Raw genomic sequence first — 17,010 nt, forward strand, 5'->3', positions numbered from 1 at the left:
GCCAATATGTGCGAGTAAGGCGGTCGACCCCGAACTTGGATGTCAGGTTCAGTGATCTCTAATGCCAGGTCGTATTAACAGGAGTTCCACAGTACTCCTTGTAGTGTTTAATGGTGCCAATCTAGGTTCCAAGCCCCATATATATGCATAAAAATATAGAAGATGGCACTTGATTCAATTAGATAATCAATGCTTTTATTTTTGTACACATCCACTTAAAATATATGACGTTTCGGTCAGGGTGACATTCCTCAGATGCGGATTGTACTTAAAAAGTGCTCCTGGGCTTGAGGGAAGGGAGCGGTAGAACGGTTGTCCATGGTGTGGCTTCACAGGCTGTTACACTGTGCAGAGCACTTTCCCTTCCCTCTGTGTGAGATTACAGCAGGCAGAAGGTGGAAAGAAGTTCCAAGGCAGAAGGGGGAGGGAACGTTTTAATACAGTGAACAGTCCTATATCAATATGTAATTATTTTGATGTGGGCCAGATTGAAAGCCTCCATTTCTCTGCATGGTAAAACCCCTTTAACACATTTATGGGTTTTCCTCTATTCTACTTAAATCATTAAACAATAAGGATCCATGACTAAAAGTCTTCATAATGCATTAAACTCAAACTCTTGATTTCAAATGTATCATAAAGAAAGTTTAGTAAAACCCAAAAGAAAATATATCTACTACTACCTACACAATGCACATGTTTTAAACCATGCCTCTGCATCAACTGGAAATACTGGTTTAACAGGGGCAGTTACAATATTTTCACACATTCCAGATTTTTTGCAGAAAATCCTGTTCCATCTCTTTGACTGAGTTTTGGCAGTGCACACATGGGTTTCTGCAGGCCCCTTTTTTTTTTACAAAACATGCACCCACACAGGTTACATTTTAGATTGAATTTTCCATATGGAATTTCCCTGCAGATAATCTACAATGTAATATTATAACATTGTAGTATATGGAATGTCTTCATATCCCTTAGGCCTCCGATATATTATTATTTACAGAGCACCATTAAATCCATTGTGCTGTACAATCAGTAAGGGGCACGCATACATTACATTAGGACAAGAACAAAAGCAAAAACAAAACTACAGTGATCAGGAGACAAGTGAGGGCTCATGATCCATATGGGAGGGTAGATGAAGACACAAGGTGAGGGAGCAGAGCAGTTATTGGGGCACATTTACTTAGCCGTCCCGTCTCGATCCCGCCGTGCGTTGTCCGACGAGGATACAGGTCTGCCGCGATTCACTAAGATCGTGCGTCCAATTTCCTGCATGTGTCGCTTCCCCCGCTGCGGTCTGTGGGAGTTCACCTTCTTCTTCCCGGTGCATGTAAGTGCTGATCTTGCAACACAATTTGCTTTTTAAATTCTGCGGTTTGTCCGAATCAGTCGGGTTGCCAGACGTCCACGCCCCCGACTTGTGTCACATGCAAGCCGGCGCCAATGCGTCACAATCTGATCTCGTGCACCAAAAACCCGGGGCAATTCAGGGCAAAATGGAAAAAAAAGCAAAACCCAACGAAAATGCGGCGTTCGGACCATTAGTAAATGTGCCCCATTGTGTATTGTAGGCGATCCTAAACAGGTGGGCTTACAGGCTATGTTGAAGGTTTGGATAGTGGGGGACAGTCTCTCACATTTTGGTAGAGAGTTTCGTGGGGGATGCACGGCAGAAGTCCTGGATACGTTATGAGAACAGAAGACCTAAGTCTGCATCGGAAGACCAGTGGAGACTGGGAAATATTAGACTGGAATTCATGAACCCATAGTGAATTAGGACTTGCATTTGCCCATAGTTGAAACAATGGTTAGCACACATCCTGGATAGTAGGTTGTGTGCCGGAGGCCTTACTTGATATCACCCCAATTTTGCCCCTATCCGTCTGTTAGTTTTGCGTTGTCCTTTCATTACTGAAAACAGCACCACACTCAACCCTAGTTTTTGTGCCAGAATGCAGATCATCTGTATAGAAATTAATTTAACCACTGAAGGTCATGTGTAGAGCTGTTTTAGGAAGAAAGCAGTTTTTCAAATTTGGGACAACCCCTTGAAAGGCATCATTGACTAAATTATACTTATAATAAATGAAAAGATTTTAGGAATTTGCAGACATATACTTTCTCCACATGCAGAATCTGTGTGAAGAATTTTTTTTTGTGTTCAAGTTGTAAAATATTCTATTTGTGTTCTTCAAAGGTAGTGAATGCATAACAAAGGTTACATATTTTAAGACATGAATTATTGTGTATGACTGGTCAGATCTGTACCATAAATTGTTAAGATACCAGTGAAAGGCCTGAAAAGAGAGGGCAGGTATTTAGAGTCTTACAACGCGGAAGCTGTGTGATATATGCTGAGTGGCAGTAAGGAGGGAGAAACACTGGAGTACTTTTGTCTTGGACACTGATAATGCTTAAGACAAGGTAGGACAAAGCAATATGGTTCTCTTCTCCATACATCAGCTGTGTCTATTTACTGAGAAGCATGAACGGCTCCTCACAATGTAGAATATTTTACAAGGCGGTGGGCTCAGGATGTAAAAGATCTAACAGTTGGAGCTGCTCTTGTGATCAATCCTTCTTGATTTTGTGACCACAGCTTACTGAATTGACTTGTTTCCAGTTCTGTGTTTTTTTTTACTCCAGTCATAACTTCACTTCCTTACAAATATCCATTATGTTCAGTGCAGGGAGGGGCACAGCTGTGAGCTCTGAATGGAATTTGCATGGTTCAATGCAAGCTCATGTCTTTGATTCTGTAGAGAGACACAATGGCTGTACTTCTGAAATTACCTCGTTAATAATCAGTCAGGTAACAAGCTATTAAACTACAACTCCCATCGTCTATCTCTAGTGCGGTACTGACTAGTTTGCCACATATATCTTATTCAATATGCTAGTTACAAATCTTTCATTTTAGAAGAAACAAGTAATTAATAACATCGAATGTAGATTCATTGTGAAGCTTAAAAAATGAATACCTGGCTCCTTGTATGTGCAACAAGTTGTCAGGAAAATGTCAGTCCTGCTGACATATCCTTAATGGAAAAAACTTGGCATGCTCAGGTGGTTAGAGCTGTCATTTTTATGAGGTGGGTGCAGGGCTGGGGCAGCAGATATTTAGGGTGTTGCCAGCAATCACAATACTTTTGAAAAAACACACACATACACATTCACAGGGAAACAAAGGTGTGCCCCTGGCTTTCACAGGAGAGGGTTGGGTAAGACCTGCCACCTCCTACTCCTCCCCTGTCTCTTGGTTCACACTCTCTCTCAATACTGAGGCACAGGGCTGTAGAGCAAACAGGAGGGAGCTCTGTGCCTGTGCTGCTTCATTCCTTATACCTTGCACTTTGAATACACTCATTTTGGCTTTGCTTTTGAATCCTTGGCTAAACTTCTTGCCACGTTTGGGAATTGTGGCTCAAGATTGGGCGAGCTTTACCTGTCCTCACACACGCTTCCCCTCCCTCACCTGCAAACATAGACTACTTTTGCTTTTCAAGGCGAATGCTTTGTCAGCTATAGATCTGACAATAAAATGAGTATGAACGGAGGGTCCCATACCCGAATCAATACCCTTGGCAGGCTCACTAGAGCAGAGTCTGGCCCGGATCTAACCGCCAGGTATGAGATGAACAACCACCACAAAATGGTTGTAGGAGCAGGTAGCGGCGGAGGATATATGCCACAGAAGACTTACTACGTCCAGCAGTCTTACAGTGAACACACCGGAGATGGCTATGGGTGAGAACCTTATAAATAAATATTCTATGGTTTTCTGTAACACAAGATTATCTGGCAGCTGGCAAAATGTTTCTGCAAACCAATCGGAAACATACGAGCTGTTTACAAACAATTGTTTTGATTGTCCATGCACCTAATGTGGAGTCTTCTTCCTGATAATCTGTCTAGCAGTAGTAGTGGATAAGATTGTATTTTAGAATATGGTCAGTGAGGCCAAGTTCACACAAGTCATGTTTGTGTAGTTTTTATGCATTTTTTTATTTAAAGGCAGCAATAAAACATATATAGTTCATGTATTTCATAAAAAGTACTGCACTAAAAACCGGATGCATTACTACAACTGAAAAACCTGCAAACCCTAGCTATATATAGATGTAATAATAATTTTATAGTATCAGAAATAAGAGTCCATCAAGTTTGATACTCAATAATTTAATATTATGCAGCTAATAATCTGTTGAGTAAAACTAGCGTAAATATAAAATTGACAAGACACATATGCAATATATATTTAAAATTTAGTATGATCAGATGTGTTGGATCCCATGAAATTTCATGCATCGTAACTGTCTTGTGACCAATGCTACAACTGTCAGACGCATTGTTCTGAAAAATCGTACACACAGTTGGGCTTCTACTTAGCAGAGGAGGTCGCTACCTTACACTGTAAGATTAACCAGCTGTGAATTAGTTATAGTAGATTTTATGCCCCATTGCATTGACTATAATCTGTTCTCCTGTTATGTCTTGTTATGCAGCCATTTTGCATTGATGGCATGTTTCACTTCATGGCAAAGTGTACACAAGCTTCCAGGATCTTTTACCCTCCCCCTATAGCTAAGGTGGAAGAGACAGGTCAGGCCATGGGATGAGATCACTAGGCAAAGTTGCTGAGCAGACTGAGGAATTTTTTTTGTTTCTGCTTTAGGCTTTTGCTTGGGGGAAGATTTTGTTTATGGAGGAGGTTTGGCAGGTTACTTTATATCTTTCATTTTCCCACAAGATGTGATGATCTCCCCCACAGGGGGACAATGAGCAGGCAATGTTCATGATTTAATGCCACTACTGCAACTTTGTCTAAACCTATTAAAGTGGTCAGTGGACAAAATATAAATTTCTATATATTTTTTTATATTTCTGCTTTTTTATAAAGGGTAATTCTTTGTTTAAATAAAATAGTTTGAAGAAAGCAAAACTTTTTCCATGGAAGACTTGTGCATTCATAGGATCTGCTTACGCACACTTCCTTTCTGGCTTATCTTAATGATTCATTGCTTCATGTTCTATATTTCTTGGTGTAAATTGTCTTATCATATTCTCTCTTCTTTTTTTATAACCGCCTGATGAAGGGTCAGGTGTGCCCTGAAACATTGCAAATATAATTTTTCTGGATAGCCAATAATGGATTCAGCACTTTTTGTTACACAAAAGTAAATATCACAGAATAATTAATCTTATTATCAGGATGTGAACTAATAAATTGACCCAGTAGCCATAGCCTTGATATTCTGTTTGAGTTATTACTATATTCCTTTAAAGGAAATCTACCGCCTGGAAACTACTTTTTTCAGTATTTCCAGAGGTAGATAACCTGTGTGGTTCAGCAGTGGGGATCCTATGAAGGTAATTTACATAATAACACATTAAACTTCATAACACAAAAGTGGCTCTCTAAGAAATTGGTAAAGATCCCCACCGATGAGCCACACAAGGTTTACCTACTTCTGGAAAAAGTAGTTTCCAGACGGTAGATTTCATTAACCATAATGTTATACAAACACAGGGGCAGCACGGTAACTTAGTGGTTAGCACTACAGCCTTGCAGCGCGGGGGACCTGGTTTCAAGTCCAAGAGTCAACATGCAAAGAGTTTGTATGTTCTCTCCGTGTTTGCATTTGTTTCTTCCGGGTCCTCCGGTTTCCTCCCACACTCCAAAACATACTGGTAGCTTGATTAGATTGTGAGCCCAATTGGGGACAGGGACCGATTTGGCAAGCTCTGTGCAGCGCTGCATAATCTGTGTGTGCTATATAAATAAAGAATTATTATTATTAGAAAAGCACTTGAGTGTGTTTTTCACTTAATATTAAAACGACTATTACTACAAAGCTTTACCAGTGTAGGAATAAAACCCTAATAAGGGGTCACCCATATAATACTTACCTTGGCAAAGTCTCTATGTAATCTCTGGGATGGCCTACACTGATTGCATGGCCCTCCATCTGCTGGAAACCAGCAGGACAAAGGACGTCATAGGAATCCCAAGTCTTGCTGCTGGTGGGTCATGTGACTACACAGAAACTTTAACTGCTAAAGTTTTGTATTAGTGGCCAACCCTTTTTAACACACTTGCTACAATGGGGGGACATCTGGTAACAAACTGTTAAACTCCCCTGGCATCAAAGTGCCAATACAGATGTTCTTTAAGACAGGTTGGTATGGATTACGTGCCTCAGTTACAGTGTTTTTAAATGTGGGTTGCAGGTTTTTCATCCATAGCAACCAGACTGTTTGCATTACTCAGATCATGAAGACCAAACTAGCATTTTTCTGGGAAAAGAGAAGGAGGGGAGGAGTCTCATTAGGAGTCTAATTACATTGAGTTTGACTCCTAAAAGCCATATTATATTATTCTTAACATAACTTTCATTTTACCCAGACTCAAATCGCATGTTTGTGGTGATCCTGTATTTCTTATATTTATCTCTATTTAGAAGTTTATCTCTCTAATATATTTACATGTAAAAATACTTATAGTACTTTTTGCATAGATCCATTCGGTTTATTCAATCTCCAACTGTATAAAGCCAAACATAGTAATAAAGCAGGATTTTGTATACTCGTTTAAGGTGGTTGCATATTTTGTCCCTGTATGTATTCCATTCAGCCACAGCGTCAGATATCTGCTGGTCCCTTATTGTTACACACATACTATTGTTCTACTATACGGTTATGTTTGTAGTGATGGAATTAAATGCTTTCTGATACATATAAAATGGAAATGAATCTTTTGTAATGAACAATGTATTGCTACAAGGTGATCAAAAGAGTACATGTTACTATCTTATCTAAAATGTAAAAAATAGCAGCCATATACCAGGAAAACGAGAAAGAACCTTTGGAATGTACAGACTTGCTTGGGGGTAGGGAGGGGCTAGAATACTGCAAGGCAGCTACATTATAATGCTGGTGTAATATGTATCTCTCCATGAAACCTCTTCAAATGATATTTTGAAAATACCCATTAAGCTTCCTGTCCAAGCTGTACCATCAAATGTCTCTTACTGATCTTGGCCAGCCCATGTTTTTTGCACTGTATGGGTTAATCACTGCTTGGGTGACCTCACATTCCAGGATGACTCCCTGTCTTCCACCCCCTGATAAAGGGCTTGTCTAAGGACAAAACTGAGAGCAGTAAATCTTAAAACTCTGTTATTGTCTTCATGACTTCACTGCTTCTTTACACCTACAATACTTGTTTTGTCCTGTGATTATATACAAACTATGAGAATGAGAAGTTTTCAGTTATTTAATTCTTTTCTGGTTGTTAGTCTGGGAAATATAATGACCCCTGTATCTACCAAATGTAACTAAAGATGTATATACTAACGACTTCTTCATTGTTGCAGTATGTCATATGAACTTTACTCATTGCCCAATTTTATTATGATCAGGTATTAGTTACAATGCTTTATATACAACCTAACAGAAAATGACCTCTGTACAGTACAGTAGAATGATCTTGCTCCTTTCTGTTCCACCTTACTATGAAAATACACATGAGCTCTAATAATTTTGTTTCCATTATAAGCATATAGTCAACTCCATCCATTTTACAACGTGACTTCCTAATTTTGTACATACACAGCAGAGAAATGAAGTGAATTTTCCAATATAAATATTGATGTTATGTGTTGACATTCTACAAACCCCTTATTATTTTTTTGTATTTACATATGCGTACATATTTAAATAATTTCATGTTTTGGGTTCTTCAGTGTTGCAAGTCTAGTTTGTTTGTGGCCATGGGATCAAAAATTTGGGATCTGAAAGCTGGGGGTGATTATAAGTGATTAGAAGAATCTTACATTAAGTGGTCAGCTTTATGTATGGGCTGCAATCTAGAGATACTATTTCAAGCTATTCCTTTTTGAGCTAAAATCTGCTTTTAATTATATGGATTCTGTACTCACACAGGCAACAAAACATGACTTGTCTCTAACCTCATTACGATATGAGGCCAAAGTCAACATGCACTATGTCAGCATTGAAGGAAAGTCTAATTTACTCCCATTTCCTACTCCGCTATTCTAGTTAGTAAAAAATACAAACGTGTTGTGCTTGTAGGCCCCCAACAGGCACTTTAAATAATGTTTTGATAAGTTGGGAACAAGTACATCAGCCAGTACATTTTTAATTTTTTTTTGAGGCATTGTTGATGGATGATTCGATGTGCATTTATGAACATGAAGCTACATGTGATGAAAACTCTGCTAGTCCTTTTCTTAGCTCAGAAACAACCATTAAAGTGGTCTTCTCATATCCCTGCATATGAGTGGTCACAGATATAAAATGGCATCTCCTATGGGAGTGATGATGTACACTGAACAGTACACAAAACACAAGTCTTTTATTTGTTTATTTTAAATAAAGGAAAAGATAGATGTTGCTGTTAACTTACCCTGGGGACAGTGATAAGAATAACTCCCTGGACTGGAATCTATCTCTTAAAAGCCTAAATAAAAGGACAAGCTTGTAATATGGGTCCTGTTTACATTCAGGCACATATTATGTTTTTTTTTCTAACTAAAAGAATTTCTGTTCTGCTCAGGCCCAGACTAGACAAGTAAAGACAAAGTGCACATTAGCCTAGGGCATCATTATCAGAGGAGCCAGGCCTCATCTTACCTGTAGTGTTTCACACTGAGAACTAACATTCCTTTTCACATGGTGGCAAAGTTTTCCTTATCCCATCCTGGAAAACATATTTGCATATTTCATTTCCACATGTAAAGTATAAGGATTAATGTGTACTTCTTATTTCTTCATGTTTGGATACATTTTGTATTATGACTGCAGGACCAAGAATAAAGTAGGGCAGCATTGTAGAAATCATTTTTTTTTTTTAAACATTAATTTTTTTTTCCGGCTGCGGAGACGAAATGGAGACAACATGCAACAGATTTGCAACACACACTCCAATGTGAATCTATCCTCAGTTACAATTCCTTCCCCAGAACCGGGAATGTGACTAATTTCTCCTCCATGCCACTTGGGCAGGGAGGCGGTGGTTCTGGGTTGTGGAGTGGATAGGCAGAAGTCTCTACTGATTCTCAATGTGTGCATAAATTATTTTATGCATATATTTAGTAGTCTGTTATAACTGGGTTACTTAGTGGGATTATATTTAAACAAAGATTGGTATCAAAGAAATTGGGGACTCAGGTGTGATTCCAGATGCTTTTGAGCTACCTTAAAGGAAACCTTCCACCACGGATCTACCTATTAAGGTAGATCCGGTGGCAGGTTCCTCTAATGTATAGTAGTATATCCCTTTTTAGTGCTAATTCTTTCTTGGCCCAGAACTTTTATACATTCTAATTCCCTCAATATGTAAATTCCCTAAAGAGGCTACTGTAGCCGCAGCCGAGGCTACATTGTGCGGCTATGTCACACCCCAGTAGCCTCTTGCGTTGCACCTACCATCTTCAGCGCACTCGTCTGCAAAGCTGGGTTATGTGCACGCCGCCGGCTGCGAGGTCTCGGCTCTGGAGCCAGAACTACTGCGCATGCTCAGAACCCAGCTACGAGGAGCATTGGTAGGAGGAACGTTAAGGGGCTACTGGGGTGTGGAATAGCCACGCCGTGTAGCCTCTGCTCCCCAGTAGTCTCTTTAGGAAATTTGCATATTGGGGGAATTAAAAGCTCTGGGCCACAAAATAATTATCCCTATAAAGGGCTATACTACTATACACTAATACTGTAGTGTGTATAGAGATTTTAAATATGTAGATTGGTGGGTGATTGGCCATTTATTATCAAGGTCTAGGAGCAGCTATAGCTCTGCCCAGTCTTTTAGATAGTTGCTCCTGGGCTTATATTTGTGTACAGAACAGTTAGTCTCTTTTATGGAACTGAAATGATCCCATGATCTTCTCTTCCTACATTGTAATGTTTACTTTGTAAGCTCCTACTTGGCATGGACCTTGATCTCAATGAATGCAGTTAGTGGTTGGAATTGTGTATTTACAACCCAAGCCAAGTTGAAGGGGAACTCTAAATATATGTAACATACATTCCCAATTATTTACCTATATATGTGCTAACACTGCAGAACATAATTATAGATCTTATATATCTATAACTCCATGATATTTCACAGCACTTTACAGCTCATGGGGTATATATACAAGCAAAATTAGACATTACAGAGCAATAATCAGATGTAACAATGGGAATGAGGGCCTTTCTCACAAGAGCTTACAATCTATGATAATATATTGTTGCTATTTAAGCCAGAGCAATAAATAAATGATGAACCGGACAATTGCTTTGTAGAACAGGTTTTGAGAGGGGGGTGACACTGCCAGGTGTTTGTTGTAGGCTCTGGTGTGTCATATTTGATGGTGGTTTTGGGGTGCTGGTACATATATTGGTGGTTAGATATTTAATTAATATTGTCAAGGTTCAAGGAAGGGGAAGGTTGAACCCAAGCCTACAGTATGTATGTCATGCATGCTTGAACCATTTACTGTATTATTTTGAAGGGTGTATTCAGTGGGTGTGTTAGCTGGCAATGCTTGATTATGGAGCTTTACTCATGATATCACTGCCTTCTTGGCACCAATGTACACTGGATGCTACTGATATGTCTTCATTGCTCTCACAAAGTGTCTTGATGACAAGACGATAGGTCATTGTGTTCCATAAGATTTACAAAGCAGCTTAACATAACTGAATACATTATTGTGCTTTTTACTAACCAGTGTATTGTATGCATTGTTAAAAAGCATTCCACAAGAGATCTCGCTGATAGGTGCTGCTGGGGGAGGGGGGCTGTTTGTTTACATGTGGCTCTTCTGTGCAGGCAATTGTATGCATCTATGTAGCTGTCTGCTCAGGTGAGAGGTTTGTAAATAATTGACCACCCAATGGCTGCTACCCATGTGGTCAATGAATATAGTTTAGAGCTCTTTCACACAAACGTAATGGGAACCGATATGCGGTCGCATATCGGTCCCCATTGATGTCCATGGGTGCAGTGCACAGTGTCACGGTACAGTGAGCAGACATTGGGGCTTATATACTCAGGGTCGCGGATCACACTTTCTTTGGACTGTCTGCTGTTATGCACAGCTTTGCCAGGTATTTAACAGGGGTTTGTGCTGGGATTGTGTCAGATTTTGTGTCGTCCGTCAGACGATCCAACCGATTCGGACTGAGCGCGGGATTCAACTTTTAATTTGTGTCGCAAAACAATGCACTTAAATACATCGGGAAGAAGAAGGTGAACTCTGTCGGACCTGAGCGGGGAAGTTTTGTCACTTTTAATACCATTGTAAGTTCAGGCTTTCACCCTTTTTTGCCCACTGTCTGTTGGACAAATTACTTTACAAAAAAATTATAGATAAACCTTGCCACTTTCCCTAAACCACCACCCTTTACCAATCCCACAGCTGGCAGTGGAACTGATCAGTAGAAGATTAAAGGGGTTCCCCAGTTCCAGAAAATAATGTAATGCTATTTTTTGAATAATGAAAAGTTATCAGATTTTCCAATGTACTGTATAAATAAATGTACTGTATAAATCCATCATCGCTCTCTAGATCTCTTTTTGCTGACATTCTATGTAAAACTTAATTGTTTACCTTGCACAATAACCAGTCCCTGTCACACAGGTGCACTGTTCATTATAACACACAGCTCTGATTGCACTCTATGATACGAGCTGTGCACCTGTGTGATATCACATGACCTTGTACAGATTTCTATCCACTGGAAGTAAGCATTTACGTTTCCTATAGAAAGAGAAAAAGCAGGGATCTAGAAAACATATGGAAAAAATGTATTAAATATATTAAAATGTATTAACGTATATAAACAATAACATTTAGTTTCTGAAACTGGGCAACCCCTTTAAATCCTTTGTTTTGTGCAATATTTCCATAAGTCTCTTTTTAGGAGAATGCTAAATATATCCTGCAGACAGTGGGGGGCAAGATTGTCTACTTGGTTATGTATTTCTAGAATTATTGTTTATTTAATAGTTATCAGCTATATTATCTTGTTCTTCCATTTATTTCCATGAAGTTAATTTCAGTAATTTGAGTTAGATAGAAAAGCTTCTTCATGATTACTGGTAAACTCGCTTCCCGAAACTAAATATCGCCTTCCATCTGCTAATTTTTCAACTGTATACCTGACAAGTCTATCAGAAAACTTCTTATGAAAGGAGCAGTTCTAATAAGTCATGGGGCACACTATGGACTTGCACTCAATACATTTTTCTAGTATATGTGTGAATGCTCACTCTTACTCCACTTCTTATGTAACACACAGTCCTTGCATTGCAGTATGCATGTAGTACTGAGTCAGTAAGTACCGTATACATGACTTATGCAAGTCTTGAGTCTTCCCTTGAATTACTGTCTATGACCACACCCTCACTCTATTACTCACACAAATGCATAAAGCTCATAAAATGTTTATAACTTGGATAAGGGGTTGTTTAGAAGTGACCCATGATTAAATGGCTAACTGCTATTAAGTATAGAATGTATTTGGTTATGATAACATAGAACACATTTTGCATTTATATAATATATTAAAGGGGTTGCCCAAGATGTTTTATGTTTTACATAAAAGAGTACCACACACTTTTCCACTGTTTTGTCTGGTATTACATCTATTTCTTATTGACTTATATACAGCATGATCTGGTCCTTCAAGTAGATCCACATGCCCAATATTACCTGCGATAAGGGAGAATATTGTAGGTCCTCTTTATCCACAGCATCCCTGTTTTCAGACTAGGGCCCCTTCACACAAACTGCAGCAAGCTCACGGACTCTATAGAGGTCTATTACACCCAGTCTCAATGCGGTGTGCACACAGTGTCCCAATGCACAGTGTCCAAGCCGGGGGCGACTGCTTGGCTTCCTTTGAAGAGGGGAGAGTTCAGCAGGGCTCAACCATCCGCCTTCACCCAGCCATGTTCTTTACCTGGGTTCTGACTAAAAACTACTCTATATTGTACATCACAATCTTATTTACATATCAAAAACTACTTAACATATACGACTATATAGATAATAAGTAAAATATATATAAAAAAGACCTCCAATTCTGTAATAAAAAAAAACAAATACCAAATCTTTACAAAAACGACACATGAATGTATAAAAATATGGTGTAAATTAATAAAATTAATAATAATTAATAAATGAAAGTAAAAAAAATCCTAATTACCCCTTTATAGGAACACTCCAGTGAAAGCTAATTCAGTGGATAATGCATGGTGCAGAGCCTGAAGAGAGGAGCCTGGCTGATTTTCATTGTATTCCTAGAACCTTCCTAGAACCTAGAGTCGGGGACCTGGATTGTATACAGTAATTCAATGGATCGGCTTTGACTGCATTATTTTGTGTTGTAAAAAGCACTGCAGTGCCATAGTGAACAAAGCCTTAAAATGGCAAGTTTGATTTTCTCCTTCCAGGGAATGTTGAGAGGCAATGTTACTTTTTCACTTTCTAATTGCTTCATAGCAAGCGTACATTCAAGTTTCTTTGCATATTTGTTTCCAGGTCAACTATTTCGACCCTCACAACTTGGCATTATTCATATTACAGGTTGCTGTAAGACTTAAAGGGAACCTGTCTTCAGGAAGGTAATTTTTAAAAGTTCCAATAGCCTCTGGCATGTTGATTTAAAAAAATGCCTTTGTTGTGCATCTGAATAATTCCAGTGCTTTTAAATTGTTTCTTTAACATTACCTGGCTCCCTACCTGCATTGTGTGGTGAGTCCCAGGAGAAGGAGGCAGATCAAATGTGAATTGCTTGTGGCAGTGAGAGGGGGGGGGGGGGGGGGTGGCAATGAGTGAGGATGAGGGGAGGAGAAATTGAGGAGAAGATGACTTATACCTTTTATACTTCCCCACACCCTGGGACTTACCACACACTGCTGGCAGGGATCCAGGTAATGTTAAAGAAATTAATAAAATTATTTATTCAGAATTATTCAGATACAGCATAAAGGTATCTTTTAAATCAACATGACAGAGGCTATTGTAATGTATCAACATTTAAAAATGACCTTCCTGATGATAGGCTCCCTTTTAAAATATGTATTTTTCTAAGTACAGTAACCACATTTTGATTACCTTTGGCCTGTAAGTGTATATGGTACGAAAGAAATTCCTAAAATATGAACAAAACCTGTTTAGGGGGTATGATTGCATCAAAAGATCTGAGACATATGCTATGTTCTTTTACCTTTCTTTTTATGATGCTATTTTTTTACTCATCTATGACTTTTACTGCAACTCAAAAACGAGAAGCTACATACTATACTTCCTCCTACCGCCACGGATATCAACATTGAATGAAGGTTGGCAATATAAAATCACAAGACCTTTGACGGAGAAACAAGTAATGAGTCACAAAGACAAAAAAAGACTAACACTTACTAAATATGCCTTTTTTTGACTTCCATACAAAATTCAGCTTAAGAACAAACCTGTAGAACCTATGTTGTATGTAACCTGGAGGCTGCCTGTATATCAAAATTATTTTATATTGGCTTTAAGTAGAAAATCGGTTAGTGGCTGAAATGATGTTCATTGTTTTACTTTTGAAACTGTGCACCAACCTGGAAAGTATGTAGGTCCCCTGGATAGCATTCCCTGTGGTATGACAATAATCTGTATGTAGGGTTCCCTTAGGCTAGGTTGAGAAATGTTCTTTTGCACGCTATCTGGCCCCAGTATGTATAGAATTAAGTACTGTAATTACCTATATGTACTGTCAGGTTTTCAGTTTTATCAAATATGCAAATTTACTTTAAATGGATACCGTCATAAGGTTTTAGGCCCCAAAACAGACGACAACTTATACAGGACAGTGAAAGCCTAACAATGATTTCCTTGTGGGCCATTTGATTACAGCATTCACATTTATTTCTGTGAATAATGCTAAATCTCAAAAAAGAGGTCATAATTGTGCTCCTATCACTATCCTGAATTAAAATGATTGTAGGTTTTGTTGGCCTAAATTAAACTAATCTTGGCTTTCATACAATAAATATATTCACCGTATCTGGCAAACAACCCAGATCGAGTTTTTTGTCTCTTGGTATCTAGTAGATGATGGCATATTTCTAAAGCTTGAGGGAATATCATTCATGGATAAAAGATCCTTAGTAATAATGTAAGATACAGATATTTTAAACACGGCCTAACATACTTGTTTTCTGGCTTATGCATAAAAATGGCGCTAATAAACACTCACTGCAGAAAGTTTGGTAAAAAAGTTCCAATAAAAATGTAATTTTTAAAAATGGAAATGACAATTAGCAATATTAAAATCAATATAACGCATTTTGTATCTTATAACAACCCTTAGTCAGATACAAAACATCATAACGAAGTGCCAATAGCATAGCAAGTTATATATTACATATATTTTTGTTTTCTTGCTTAAGCAGTGTACCAACGATTTGCCATTGCTAAATTTCACTTATAATTTTAATTATAAGTACATTGACAATGTAATAGTTAAACAAAATCTGAATCACCAGTGCTTTGTAGAGGTTATAATGCTTAATGGCGATATACATTTATCATTGATAATAGCTAACTTCTTTGTTTTAAAAATGGCTTATCTTTATGTTAATTTACCTGGGGGGGGGGGGGCATGAGCCACTCTGGGCTCTAGCATCAGGCCGCACACTGCCTCCTCCCCCCTTTTCAGCAGGAGGAAACGCATTGGAGGGCTAGCTGACATCTTTTGGGGGGAGGGAGTAGACAGCTGGCAGGTTAGCAGTGCTGCAAGGGAGGGTGATGCTAGAGCTTGGAGGGGCTTTGGTAGCCCCCTAGAGCCTTTCTATGTGATTAATGTAAAGATAATCCAATTTTAAAACTAAGAAGACAGCTATTACTTATAATTAGGTTATACCGACATTAAGATTTTTAACCTCTTGAAACCACAGGTGTTGTAGAGGTTAAATAAAATAGTAGATTCCCTTTAATGTCTCTTCAGTTTTACAAAGAAGGGACTCTATCTACCCATCCATTTACAATCACTAGTAAGTGTTTCTGTTTTAGCATTTGTATACAGCAACTGTTTAGGTCACCATGTGTTGTAGTTCAAATCCACTAGTGGTTGAAATGACCATAATCACGACACAGTTGTTTGTTGTGAAGTATCGAAGTCTTTGCTTCTGAGGGACCTTCTCAAAATACATGTCTACATTACTAGACCCGATGACTTATGTTACCAGGAAAGTAATGAGTTAGATTCTTACAGAGATTAAGGAAAGGTTTGTTGATAAAGGGCTTACTTGTGTCTAGCTCCTGACTTATTCACATACCGTTCCTTTCTAGACTGTAACATTAAGACTTTGCAGTTGTCCTTGATATCTTCTACATTTTTCTTCCTATACTGGTCTGCTGTAACTCAGTTGAGTATTAACAAGTGGACACTTCTCTAATACATGGATACAAATATCTCCACACCTTTTTAGTGAGTCAGCATAATTACTCTTTTGTTGAAGGAGAAATGACTGCTTGCAAGCCGAGACGCTGCACAAATGAAATCACCCATACCCACCCATAGGAGACGAGCACTGGCTTGTTCTGGTAAAGAAATCAACAGCTAATTCCCAAATGCATGGGAGAAGTGGCACTGAGTAGGGGATTTTTATTGTTGGATATCATTAGCAGCATTCCAGTCCTTATTGGTCTGTCACAGGTGGAGTTACCCATAATGCAACCAATGCAACTACTTTGGACCGCAGAGATAAGGAATTCAGCTAATCCTGCCACCTCACAGACACATTCTGTGTACTACACACAGGATGCCAATCTGGACCTTTTGACTACTTATTATTATTATTTGCAAAATACATTTATTTTTTATCCACCTTTATTAACAAACCTACCAGATATACTTCTATATATTGCAAATAAAAAGTTAAATGTTGTAGAATACATGTATTTTTTAATAATGTATTGTAAGCAATATTATTTTTGGAAATTATAT

The 17,010-nt window shown here is 38.5% G+C and overlaps 1 protein-coding gene across 4 annotated transcripts in view; it reads left to right on the plus strand.

Moving 5' to 3' along the window:
* Positions 1 to 2,390: 2,390 nt before the first annotated feature.
* Positions 2,391 to 17,010, plus strand: part of DSP (desmoplakin) — a 52,950-nt gene continuing 38,330 nt past the window's right edge. For 2 of the 4 annotated variants that reach the window (XM_072152545.1, XM_072152546.1), the window contains exon 1: positions 3,258 to 3,753. In XM_072152545.1, the coding sequence (XP_072008646.1) occupies positions 3,548 to 3,753 (206 nt within the window). In that variant the 5' untranslated portion in view covers positions 3,258 to 3,547. Of the gene's footprint in view, positions 2,431 to 3,256; positions 3,754 to 17,010 lie in introns of those variants that run through there. The other 2 variants (XM_072152544.1, XM_072152543.1) reach the window with 2 other exon arrangements.

This window comes from Engystomops pustulosus, chromosome 5 (genome assembly GCF_040894005.1).
Source record: "Engystomops pustulosus chromosome 5, aEngPut4.maternal, whole genome shotgun sequence".
Taxonomy (NCBI): Eukaryota; Metazoa; Chordata; class Amphibia; order Anura; family Leptodactylidae; genus Engystomops; species Engystomops pustulosus.